Source organism: Drosophila mauritiana, chromosome X (genome assembly GCF_004382145.1).
Source record: "Drosophila mauritiana strain mau12 chromosome X, ASM438214v1, whole genome shotgun sequence".
Lineage (NCBI taxonomy): Eukaryota > Metazoa > Arthropoda > Insecta > Diptera > Drosophilidae > Drosophila > Drosophila mauritiana.
In genome coordinates, this window is record NC_046672.1 from 4,513,338 (window position 1) to 4,526,878 (window position 13,541).

The window sequence follows — 13,541 nt, forward strand, 5'->3', positions numbered from 1 at the left end:
AAAGCTATTTCCAAAAAAAAAGCTAACGATTTTCTTAGTGCACTTCTTATCCAAATACAGCCATATAGTCAAAGACGTATGTTTATAGTGATAAATACTTAAGTAACCGATAACAAACGAGATTGTTAAGAATACGAATGTTATTTTAGGTACTGTATATTTTCAAAAATGTATATTATTTTATAAGTGCATTCTTTTGATGAACATATAATTATAAATGTTTTTATTTATAAAATAAAATTACAAAACTTAAAACAAAATTTAATTAAATTTAAAGACTTATAAAATTAAATTAGTTTATTACTTAAAGCAATAAGTATGTAAATCAATAAAACATTTGGAAACAAACTGGTTTTAATTCAAAACATTAAAAATATGATTCATTACAATGGATATAATAATTTTATTATCTCAGCTTTTATATTTTCATTATTTACATGTCGATTTTTGGTGAAGCTAAATTGCATCATACTAAATTTAATCGAATGTTCACTTTTTGGTTTGGATATTTTTAACGTAATTAAACTTAATTATTGAAAATAGCTATATTTAGCAATACTAAAAAAACGTTTTTCTTTATTGAAACACCGCTTGCCACCTGATTCTTTTATTAATAGTTTAAATTTTAAATAAAATGTAAAATAAATAAATCGAATACGTCCTGCTTTATCGTCAGCTGTTTTGATCGTTTAAAGCTCCTATACCAGTGATGTCCGTCTTTGAAGTGCACTCAATCGAATATTGAATACCGGCTATCAAGTGCAGGATTTCAGGGAATATTTTTGACTTTCAACAGTTCTACGCGGCTTTTAAATGCTTTACTTGCATATTTGATAAAAATTTCCCCCTTTAATATTCAACTAGAGACTAGTCAATAGTCTCGGTAAGTGTTATCGAATCGATAACAGTCATCACTGCTGCCAGACGCCGCCTGCCAAACGTGGCCTGCCAGACGCGGCCCTGCTCTGGCCAATCAGAGTCGCCTACGACTCGTATGTCGGAGCTCGTCGTTCATCGTTCGTCGTGTGATAAACCGAAGTCGGAAACCGAAAGCGAAGCCGTCACTCAGTAAACCATCAGTAGGCAAACCGTTCAGTTGTATTTCATTTGTTAAGCAGATAAGGTGTTCTACCTTCCATTTACCGTTCCAGTGTAAAATTCAGGCGACACGCTTAGCGGTAAAAAAAAAACCCACACATCCACGCACAATAAAGTATATGGGGGCAAATGTTTTTTCAACCCGGTTCCTAGAGATCTTCTGAAAAAACAATTCCCTATCTACTGTTCTTTTTTTTTTCTCGTTCTCTGTTCTCAAAGTGAAGTAGCCGCGGCGTGCTAAATTTGTATTGCGTGCAAAATTGTTAAAAAAAAGAAACCGAAAGAGAAATAAGCGAACACATACACACGCATTCCGCATTCCGCATTTTTCCTGCCCACAACTTTTTTTTAAAGTTCGAATTTGGTATTGCATTAGAATTTATTTGGTGACAGCTGTTGAACTACGAGTGAAAAAATCGCGCGCAATCAGGAAAAATTAAAAGGTAAGTCATAGAAAATAGCAAGCAAAAAACAAAAAAAAAAAAGCCGTGTGAATGTTCTTGAATGCAAAAGCAACGGTATGCATTTTAATAATGCGAAAAGTTCCCATAGTGCAAAAGTGTGTGGGAGAACACATAAAACACGACGAGTCATTTTTTTTTGTCAGCTTCTGGCTTTTATTTGGAGCGGCGGTGAAATCAAGTTTTCGGGTTGACGTCATTTTAATTATGCATAGAAACGCAGGTAATAGTCGAAAATTTTGTCACTTTTCGTCAGCGGTTTCAGCAGTGTTTCCGCAACGTTTTTCGCGAACAAGCAAGCTAATGATTGATCAGCTGTCGAAAGTTTCAGTTGTTCTTCCTTTAGGCTGTGTGAAAATTGCTAATTAGAGAACAGTACAGATTCGGCGAGGGGAGGCGAGTGTAGTCCTGCATTGAAAATTCGCGGGTTTCCAATTGCAAACGGGAAATTCAATTACCCAGCGTGCATGTGCAAGCGCGCGCGTGTGTGGGTGTGTGTGTGGCTGCGTGAACGACTAGCAAAAAGCGTTGCATAGTAGCAGGTGCAGGGCCCAGTTCCGTCCACATATTTATATACATATCTATATATATATACATACATCTATATATATATATATACATATATATATCCTGCGACATGAAATGAAATTATAAATGACAGGCTGACAGCAGAGAGAGGAAAAGAGAGAGACTGGACCGGGACCTGCACCTGCTACTATGCAACGCTTTTTGCTAGCCATTCACGCAGCCACACACACTGTACAAAAAAGTAGCGCTAAAAACGAGCACTGTTTCGCGCTCATAAATATACAACTTGTGCTCTCTTCCGCTTCCCGTCTTGCCTCTTTCCCCTTTCCCTCTTTCCGCCACACTGTTTAACTGTCAATGCAGTTTTCTAATTGACTTCATCAGAAAAGCGAGAAGAAGAAGTAGTACCTCCACTGCAGCATCCATACAAATACACACATGCCGTCCCTCTCACTCCATTGCCTTTGGCCACCTGTCAACTCTCGGCTGTCTACCTCCCATCCCCACCCGCCTATCCACAATCCCTATCCCTATCCCTCCCTCTCTCACTCTCTCTGTGTGCGATTCCGCCCGCCATCAGTTTTGCCAGCTTTACCGTTATGATTTGTCTGCCCTGCACGTTACTGTCAAACGTCAGGAACACGAACGAACCTGCTAAAACGCAACAAATTCCAGACGCCGATAAAAAAAGACGTTTCAAGATTGAATATAAATATGTATACAAACCACCGAGCATATCGGAAATTAATATCGTCAATCTGTTTCTGAACAGGAAGAAATCTGAATTGAGATGGCATATTGCTCAACATATCACATGATAATACATCTTATCATTCAGATTTATGCAAAGTAGGCATTATACAGCCAATTGATATCGCAGGTTAAAAGATATAATTATCTGTGTACTTTCTTAAAATCAAATAGAGTAAAGCCAAAGATAACTATTATAATACTTAAATGTTTTATGCCGTGCAGAGACGTGTAAACATTGCGATCGGTTTTAGCGGGTGCTAACTGTACTTGTGAATTCGATTGCTACTTTGTGATTAGCTGCGTGTGGAACTTTTCTGGTCGCCTTAGCTTAGACGTTTTTAGTAAATTACGGAAAATATTGGATAGTGCGAATGTGTCAGCGCAAAGAGCGCCGGGTCCGGGTATCCTAGCGACTAAAATTGGTTGCGGTTGCTTTGCTTTGCCACGCCACGCCACTTGGCCACCTTGCCTTTGCCACCTAGCCACATAGCCTAGCCCCAGCCCCTTTCGCCCACTCCCACAACCACTGCCACATTTTCCACCCGCTGATTTTGAGGTTGCAATTGCAAAATGCCAAGCGCACTTAGTGAGCTCCGCTGTTTGCCTTGCTTCTTCTCCCCTGCCTTGCTCTGCTTTTCGCAACTAATAAGCAATGCCATTGCTCGCAGAAGTATGCTACGAAAAAGAGCAATTGCAATGGGATCTCCGGGCATGTATGCATATGTGTGTGTGAGTGTGTGTGTGTGAGCCTTGAATTTGAATTAGTTGTTGTTGCTGGTGCTTCGCAGCTTCTCTGTCATGGCCACCTACGCGCGTATGTGTGTGAGGGAGGGAGAGCCAGAGAGAGAGAGAGAGAGCGAGAGCATCTGCTCAAGGCCATTTTGCAGTGCACTGCTTGTGCTGCCGTCTCGCTCGCTCCATTTAATTTAAATGCATCCTGCATATGCATATTGCCTGTTAATTGACATCAGTATGTGTGCATTGGCCCTCTGTGTGCGCGTGTGTGCTTGTTCGTGCTTGTTTGTGTTAATATGTCATCCTGTGGCTCTGATATTTGATTTGTAATATTGCCGCTCGTATTGCTTGTGTTTCTATAATTAAATTGACTGGCTTCTGCTCTGCTGTGCAAACTGTCCCGAAAAAGCATGCAATGCGCCTGCGTTAATAAAGTGTACACAGCGAGAAATCGGGACATTGCTTTGTTTATTCAGAAACAAAGTATAATACAAAGTAAAATAATAATATTCTCGGAATCGTAAACCAAACATGCTTAAGGGATATGAACATTGTATTTATCTATCAATTTTTCTCACGGTGTGTGTGTGTGTGTCTGTGTCCAGTGGGGGCTAACTTTATTAAAACCCACTCTTTAATTGAAGAAAATACTAATAATGTTTTACGATGCGCTCGCCTCTTTTCAGTGGCGTTGCTCATCTCTTTCTCTCTTTTCTCTCGTTACAGTTACCAAGTGAAATTTTACCAAGGAAAATTTTCAAAAAGATTCGAGTGAAGTTGTAAGCACACAGGAAATACAAAAAAAAAAAATCAGCCAAAATGTCTGATCGCAAGGCCGTGATTAAGAATGCCGACATGAGCGAGGAGATGCAGCAGGATGCCGTCGATTGTGCGACACAGGCCCTCGAGAAGTACAACATTGAAAAGGTACAGATTGAATAATATACGTAAATATATATCTATAGCCGTGTTTAAAGTCCTGAAACGTTGTGACTCCCATGATTGCACTCATCCCCAACATACAAATAGCATCTAATTGCCTTAACATTCCACACACCTACTGATTAGGGGTTGGAAAAAAGGGGTTTTGGATATGGGAATGAGCAGGCACAACAGGTGTTTTTTAGTGGGTGACTTCGGGAGACGCAAACGTATCGTATTTTAAATACCACTTACATTACTCAAGTCAGTAGCAACTTCTGTTGCTAATTTCATCAACAAACTTGCCAATTTTGTAGCCAAATGGAAATATGAATATGACTGGCTTCGGGCATACAAAATAATTTGGATAAATGCCGAACAATTGATATTAAAGGCTTCGCTTGATTATTTCGCTAGCCAGGTAATTAGGAATTGGAAACTGGCAGCGGTGGGATTATTATTTTGGCCCAGAACCGTAATTAAATTAGATTTAATTCTGCTCGCACACACACACACACACGTTGTTTCCCATTAGTTTTCCCAGTTCGGACATTGTTGCATCTCAGGGCGGTGGAAACACTGAAACCCCAAACCCACTATCCTCCCAGTAAACTTGTGGCTTGCACTGCGTTTGGCAATTTCACAATTTTGCGGTGCAGCCTTTGGGTTTTCCGCCCACGCGTCCGTTTTCACAGCCCATTTTACGCTCCGCATCCAACGCCCATGCAACTGCGTTGCAGTTTTCCTTCCTTTTTGGTTGTCCGCGTGAAGAACTCCTTTCACAAGCAGTGTGGCAATATTTGCCTGCATTTTCCGAAAGTCTTTGTAGTTTTATCATTCCTAACCTTTGCCCTTCTCATCGGCTTAATGGCAAAGGGCATAGCATTTCTTTTACCAGTTGGATGCAACTTATCAAAAAAAAAAAAAATAATAATAATAATAATAATAATCTATTCCGCATTGAAAAGGGTGCCAAATTTTGTAGTACACCCATTTCATGCACAGGATTTTCCGTAACCGTGACTAACCTCCGGTTAAAGTAGCCCTGACCTAAGAAGATTTTCCCCGAGGAAGTGGCAAATCGGCGGAGGACTGACCATCATTAACAATGTCCGACGTTCATGTTGTGCAACAACAACAACAATAAGCTCTTGATTTAGTCGAACGCATGGAACAACAACAACAATAACAAAACAAGAAAGAAAAACAAAATCAGCCAGCAATGTCAACAAAGTCGAAGAAATTGAATAATCAATAGATGTGCGGGGGGTCGTGGGGTGGGGGGGACTGCGATTGAAGGAAAAGTGCCAAGCACACATACACTCACTACTCGGGTGCACAGGGAGAAATTGCATATTACGTTTTGTTATTCTTAGCTTTCGAGAAGTTGGTAGTTTTTCCACTATGGAATATAAAATGAGCCCTGAAGCCAATGTGGTTTTCTTCTGAGCAAAGTGTTTCATCAATTCGAAAACATTATGGAAATTGTTTTTCCCGAGTGCGATGGTCGTCACAGTGGTGGAGATGGTCAGATGGGCAGACCCTGACGGAGGTCACTGAAAATGCGGCCTGCAAAGTGGGCGGCGGGGAAAAGGGAAATGGGAAATGGGAAAGGCCGGAGGAAAAGCGGCTCGGTTGGAAAGCTGCGGGCATTGCCAGCAACTAGCAGCGAGCGAGCCTTTGTCAATGCCAATGGCAGAAGACAACACACTGAGACTAAAACCGAGTCGGCTATTCTATATGCTGCGATTGCTGCCACTGAGACGCTGGGAAAATGGCATCGGAAAATGGAAAAGCAACGGTACGCGGGAGGAGGAAAAAAAATAAGCGCGAGCCCTTGAAAGCAAAGCAAAGCAAAGTAAACTTGAAATCACGGCGGAAGTGAATAAGTCGTGGGAGGGGGGTGGGGGGTGTAACTCGTGGGCGGAAAAACACAGGAGAGATTCTGCTAATTGAGCAGTAAAAGCGAAATGTGCGTACACAGTGGATATTGGCTAAGCTAAACAACGTAACAGCGCATTTCCACACTCAGCTGAACTGAATCAGCAGTTTTTCTGCTTCAATAGAACATTAGCTAATATTCGTATAATATTCATAATAGTTATTCATTCAACGATTTCCCCAGCGAGTTTAAGGCCAATTAAGTGATTTTCACTGTATGCGCCACAGGTCCTGGGTCCTAAAAGTATGCCACACATTTTCTCTTTATTCGCACTCTTCCCGAATGTTGTCATTGTGCCCGAGGGGTGCGGTGGGGTGTTGTGGGTGATATGGAAAGAAGTATCGTGGTGTTTTAGGGGAGGGGGTGGTTTCATTGAGGCGGGGCGAAAAGTAACCACCATTGAAACACCTGAAACACCTGAACCACCCATGGCGAGCCTACCTCTTGTTGCTATAAATAAAATATATGCCACACGATTGATTGCCTTTTTGTCTTTACTCTTCTTCTCTCTCTCGCTCTATATCTCTCTCTCTATCTATCTCCCTTTTCCCCTTTTCATCGCTCATTGCATAATAATAAGTTGGCCATTATTTCTCACTGTGTGCTTGCTTTGTGTGGGTAATTAAATATGGATTTTTGTTTTTGTTTCCGAGCGGCGAAAACACAAATTTAATTGCTTAGATGAAAATTGAAAAATTGCCACCGTCTAATGGAAAAAATTAACAATAAAAATAGAATCAAATTTGTGGGAAAGATAATAATGGCTGGCAGCCGAGTGTACGGACTACCTTTAACCTTTCGACGACGATGCTGCACTGAATATGTAATGTCGTTTGTTTCGCCAATAGTTTCGAATCAATAATTGAACTGGTAAAATCTTTCGATTTTCCGCATTTCCCAGCTGATTATGAGTTCAAAACTGCAATCACAGCGACACAATGGCAATGTTTGGGGTGGGGAGGTGAGGTAGCTCAGAAAACAGTTTTTGGTATCCATTAGATACGCAACTAATACTACCAAATGGAGTGGGTGGGGGTGCGGGAGAGACACCGCCCCCTGGGGCGCACAAGGGTTAAGCCTGGGCCCACTTCGTTGTACCTTATGTATGTATTTTTAGGGGCGCGCAACCTTTCAAGCAGCTTAAATCGTATCCATAGGCATTATGTTGCCCCCCCTTCCCCTGCCCCACCATTTCCATGTATTTTTGTATCTGTGTGTGTATTGTGTGTGTCTGTGAGCCGCGATTTAAAGGCAAAGCCCTAAATAAGCCAACAAGAGGGCCAAAAAATAAAATGGAAAAAGGGAAAAACAGCGGGGCAGCAGAATATAAATTTTCAATTCAATTATTTTCTGGTCTTATGTTTGCTTTTAAATAAATGTAATTAGTTTTTAGCAGAGTTTTTAACTGCAGGTGTAAAATGGAAGCAGCGTAGTTTATAACAGTTAATTCTTTTGATTTATTTAACTCGAAGCAGTCTTATTAAATTTGATTTACTGAAAAATGCAAAGTGTGTAGGTAAGGTAATTAAAAAAAAACATCATGAGAATGGCAACTATGATGAAAAACTAAATAAAAACGTGGACTTTACTATTATTGACACTCAACGGTTTTCGCATTTAAAAGCGAATTTAATTAGATTTTTTGCGCGCTGCTATTATCCTTGCAATCCAGTTTTTTGTTTGCTCCTCTTGTGACGCACAAAAGGCGGCAACCCTGCGCACAAATAAACACGGCAAACAGTTTTGCATTCAATCGTTGCGGGGACTTTATGCATTTTTATTATTACCATTTGTATTTTTTTTATAGGTTTTGTTTGTGATTTTTTTGTTTTGCGTGGCCAAAATGTTTAATCAATATGCGGGCAGGCGGCGAATATGTGTGTGTAAATAGATTGTGTGTGTGTAAAAAGCAAACACACATGCACATGCATTCACTCTCACATTGACACACATTCATCGAATCCAGAGTATTCCGTTTTTTTGTTTTTGCCATGCCTCAAAACGTGTCCAGGCATATTTTCCGGGGCTCAAATGCCATCCAGCCAGGTGTAGCCTAATTGCAGTCGTCGTGCAGTTGGTCCTGGACACTTTGCTTGCAACTTGAAAGCGCAGTGATTAGATCCATTCCAACCTGCTCTGTTACAGAACCGATTGATAACACCGAATGTCAATCAAAAGTGGAGGAAATACCTTTGGTGCTTTGAAGTCGCCTGCTGCCAAAATGTGTCAGTTAGCTTACCTAAATTATATGACCAAAATTGCAATGCCGATTTCATTAGGCTGCCTACGTTGGTTGTATATGTGTCGTTGTATATACGTATGCATATATTTGGTGGCACAGAACTGAGCGCACGACAGCAAGGAGCAGCACTCCAACCCACTCTATGGTTACACCCACCCACTCTTAACCCCTGTTGCCACACAGCTCCTCCCACTCGCATGGGTGTGTGTTTGTGTGTCGGAATGTTCATTTTGTATTTTTTTGGCGTTGCCAAAACAAAATTCCATGGCATTGCTAGGGGGCGGTGGCAAGAGGGCCCCACCTCATCACCGCTCACCTCCTCATCCCCAACCAAATTGAATATAAAACAATCAGCCTTATATTGTCGTCTGACACGACACGAAAATATGCACGCAATAGGCCGAAAGCAACAAAACAAGAGTGCCAAACGAAAAACATGTCCAAAGGATGTGCTCCGAAGGGGGTACAGCTCCACCGAAAATGGGGAGCAGCTGGAATGACTTAATAGCCATGATCGCCAGCGGATTCCATTACAGTGGCACTTTTTAGACTAAAAGTATACAAAGTATATAAACTACTAGAACTGATGTGTGCGTTTCACTTGAGCCAGGCATTACTGTACCGATGACGACAACTTTGATTGAAGAATAGCTACAGCAGAGAATCGGATAATGGCACTCAGCTAAATCAGCTTTATATTGTTTTTCCCTTTTGCTTCCTTTTGCTTCCTTTTGCTCGGTGGCGCGCTTTTCTTCGCCTGTCCTGTTTGTTTTATTTGGTTCGTTATTTTCACCGTTTTTGTATTTTGAGGTTACCAGGTTAAGTTTATGACTTTGCACGCATTCCCCGGCAACAACAATGGGCTGCGCCCCACCTGCCCGGCTTTTTGACCCCCGACCCCTGGACTAACTAAATGAAATCAACTCCAAGCGAGGCGCCCAAAAGTATGGCAAAAGAAAACTTTCGAACTCTGCTGCCCCAACTTTCGAAACAGAAACTGTTTTATTTTCCTAGGGTTCAGCTTCATTTCCCATTTCCCATTTTCCTCGTTCCGGATAATAATTGAAACAAAAATGCACTTTTTTTAAGATGCCAGCTGCAATTATGAAAGTGTAGAATATAGATACAGTTACGTACTAACAGATGCTTTGCTGTCACTTTAAGTGGCAACACCCATCAATGTGAGCTGCTGGCCAAGCTGGGCTGTACAATTCCTTCACAGGCTGAGCTTCATATTTAGCTGACCTCCATTGTGCATTCGCCTATATATGTATATATAATATATATCTTTATATGCGGGTTGTGCTGGCTGCTGCGTGTGTGTTTGCGTAACCCTGGACTTAGTCGCCAAATCGACTGACAATGACCTTTGACATTTGCCAGACCAAACTGCATGGTTTACAACGCAGTGCTTGTAACAAATCCCATCAACCCACACATTTTGCAATGTTTTTAGCCCTTTCAGCAGCGCCATTTAGTCCAATCCTTTAGCCGGCATATTCGCCATCTAAACTTTGTGTTTTGTTAGTGTTAGCATGCATAATTAGCCGTTGCCTCAAGAACTGTGCATTAATTTCAGGCCAAATGACTTAATGCGAATAACAACGAAAATCATAACTAACTCATTAGCACAAGAACTTTTACCTCGACGCACAACACAACACAACACGGCCGTGTTGAGTTTTCCGCTTTGGCCAGCAACACTTTTCGGTTGCTGCCAGGTTTTTGGGGTCACATTTTGGGTTACCCCAGTGACGGAACCCCCGCCCCCCATTGGGCTGATGGAAATGGGAACGAAGTTCGCGAGGGGGGCGAGAAGAGGGGGAGACTGGTGGAAAATGAGTTTTTCGTTTTGCATTTTATTGAGTTTGCCGTTTGCCGCTAATTTCAAAACAGTTAGCAGCCACTTAGGCATTTGTTTTCCTCCTCGCCCCTTTTGATGGGCATCGCTTTTGGGTGTTTTTCGCGTTTTTCGGCTTCGCTTTAGTTGTTCCCTTCTCGCCATTGCATTCTCTGACAGCTTTATGGAATTTGGCGTTAACTTGTTCGACAATTGGCAGCTGCACAAGGGAGGAATCGTAATCTATAGCCACTATGGGAAATTGAATTACAACCGAGAGCGGCAAAGTTATCAATATTCGATTATAAGATGATGCTTCGCCATCGAAGAATGTGCACGGGCTTAACTTTTAATAATTGAAACCAATTACAAATATAACACAATATCAGAGGGAAATGTTGCACTGATAAAAACCGAAAGACTAATACATTATTTTGACTTTCCATTCAATTGCAGGACATTGCGGCCTACATCAAGAAGGAGTTCGACAAAAAATACAATCCCACATGGCATTGCATTGTCGGTCGCAACTTTGGATCGTATGTCACCCACGAGACGCGCCATTTTATTTACTTCTATTTGGGCCAGGTGGCCATTCTACTGTTTAAGAGCGGTTAAAGTATTGTCGAGTCGGATGAAGTGGTGGTGAGGAGGCTGATGGAGATGCAGCAGCTGCCCCGCCAGCAGCAACAACAGCAGGGGCAGCAGTCGCATTTCGGAGCATCAGAGGATGAGGACTTAGAGCAGAAACAGCAACAACCACATAACCAGCCACAACAACCACACCAACCGCGGCGCCAATATCATCAACACCAACAAGAACGACAGCAGCAAACCCTACAACCACCAGAAGAACATCTCAAGGATGCGGAAATGATGACCGATAGGACAAGCGAGAAGCAACAGCAGCAAGAAAACTACCAGCAAAAACAATCAGAAGATACGGATAAACAACTAACCAACGATCAAGACGTAGACGATGGGGAGAATGACCAGGAGGAAGTTGAAGATGAGGACGAAGACGAGGACGATGATGATGGCACCATTGTGGAGGACAGCGATGCCACCAGCTGCAGCAGTTGTCGACGAGCCGAACTAGAGGATAATCAGCAAGAACAGCCGCCGACGTCATCTCCCCAAAAGGATCGGGAACACGTCACATAGGGCCATCTTCTTCCACAAAATGGAGACAGGCTGCACAAGAGCACTTCATTTTAGCTTGTCCATCGGCTGCAAACAACACCGATTGGTTGGTACAGATTACGTCATATGCTCAGCAAATATAACTGAAGAAGCGGAAAAATGTTCAATAAGAAAGCGCTACTAGAACACACAATATACATACCACAAGAAACAGAGGAACTTGTTTACAAGCACGAACCAACGATATTTAGTTTCAAAATCACCATTTCCCATCCTAAGCCTCAGCATGTTGATAATATAGTTTAGAATAAGCAATTGGTTACCATTTGGACTCGCATTCGTTCCCCATGATTCAAACATCTGTTGAAATATACGTTTAATAATTTCTTTGCAAATCTTTTATGTGCTGGAGCATTGCTTGGACTTATAATTTACGTATAAAACCTGCGCAATTAAACAATTGTTAACAAGAAAAGAACCAAGAACCATGTGTTATATTATTTATGTTTATGATTTTACCTTTTTTATTTTCAATCCAATTTCGTTGGCGCTTAGCAGAGGCAAGAACCAGACACACACACACACGTACACATAGCACAGGCAACAACCACCACTACAACCGAACGAGTAAAGTAAAGAAAAAAACTGAATATTTAACAAAATTGTAAGGAAAACTCACATATTTTTCTGTCGGATGGATTATTTATGTGTATTGAACTCTCAACACTTGTAATCGGAAACCAAGCAGAAAGTATATATAAAAAAATAGTATAATGTGAAATTTGCATACACACCATACTCACTCACACACACAGACGCTCTCTGCACACCTAATGGGTACACAGAGAAAAATATCTTGAAATTGGCATGCTTTTCCCAAAAAAACAATGGTATCCATAACTTGAATCGGTTTTTTGAATGGTCAAAAATACGCAGTTTTAAAAATTGCATTTGTTAGGTTTTTTGTACCGAAAATGTTATATTTTTATCTGAATATATTGTATGATCAAATATTGCAAATTAACACCTTATCTTGCAACATATGTAGCTATTATAAATGATTCGAAGTTTATCAAATTGTGTTGGATTATTTTCAAAGTATTTTATAAGTGATTGCTAATTTCTCTCTGTGTGCTTAAACAATGTATTGTTCATTGCTTACGAGCAAACCAAATCGGTGCGTGTTTGGACATGGATTTTTCCCACCTCCCAACTAAGCCCCCCCTCCCCTCCACAACCATTATTTACTCCTTTGCCTGGATTTTGCCAAACAACGGCAAGCCAGCAAGAACAAGAAAATAAAACCATTGCAATAAAACCAGAGCAGCAACAAATTACACGCAAATCGAATATTATGTGTATGTGTATATGTATTGTCCATCCACAGCAGCAAAGTATGCAACAAAAATTTTTGTAGAAACTGCAAGCAGTAATAAAACAAAAAGGCGGAGAAAGTCGAAAGCAAAAAGCAAAGACAAAATAAATAATTATCATCTTGTCGTTTATATAAGTGTGTGCTATGTGTTTCTCCGAATCGGATTTATGTTATATAAAACAGAAGAACAGAAACGATTTAAAGGCAAATTTCAAGGAATGAAAGCGAACAGTAATAAGAAACAAGGAAACCAAAAAGTAAATATATATATATTCATGCAAGAAATACAAAATAAAGTAAACATTGGTGTAAATTAAGCAAGAACCTAAGTAAAACCTACTAAAAACAACCAAAAAAAAGAAGCTTAATACGTAATTTCCTGAAAACAACAGAAGACATATACATATGCAGAATTCACACACATTTACCGTTACTTTTCACACACATACAGCACCTCTCTCTCTTTAGCTATTGCGTTTTAGATTATTGCTCAGCACGTTTTT

The 13,541-nt window shown here is 40.8% G+C and overlaps 2 protein-coding genes across 2 annotated transcripts; both read left to right on the top strand.

Moving 5' to 3' along the window:
* The first annotated feature begins 1,064 nt into the window (after positions 1-1,064).
* LOC117146830 (dynein light chain 1, cytoplasmic) lies at positions 1,065-11,184 on the top strand. Its single transcript, XM_033313384.1, has 3 exons — positions 1,065-1,178; positions 4,302-4,502; positions 10,977-11,184. The coding sequence occupies exons 2-3, from the start codon at positions 4,395-4,397 to the stop codon at positions 11,136-11,138; spliced, it is 270 nt and encodes an 89-aa protein (XP_033169275.1). The 5' UTR covers positions 1,065-1,178; positions 4,302-4,394; the 3' UTR covers positions 11,139-11,184.
* Positions 11,159-12,141, top strand: LOC117146829 (probable serine/threonine-protein kinase fhkB). The gene has a single exon (XM_033313383.1). The coding sequence runs from the start codon at positions 11,178-11,180 to the stop codon at positions 11,682-11,684; it is 507 nt and encodes a 168-aa protein (XP_033169274.1). The 5' UTR covers positions 11,159-11,177; the 3' UTR covers positions 11,685-12,141.
* Positions 12,142-13,541: the final 1,400 nt, after the last annotated feature.

What these genes read in the sequence shown, in the direction of transcription:
- LOC117146830 (XM_033313384.1), top strand. Translation starts at nt 4,395, where the DNA reads ATGTCTGATCGCAAGGCCGTGATTAAGAATGCCGACATGAGCGAGGAG. An exon ending in AGAAGTACAACATTGAAAAG is followed by an intron (nt 4,503 to 10,976) that starts GTACAGATTGAA and finishes ATTCAATTGCAG; the next exon opens with GACATTGCGGCCTACATCAA.
- LOC117146829 (XM_033313383.1), top strand. Translation starts at nt 11,178, where the DNA reads ATGGAGATGCAGCAGCTGCCCCGCCAGCAGCAACAACAGCAGGGGCAG.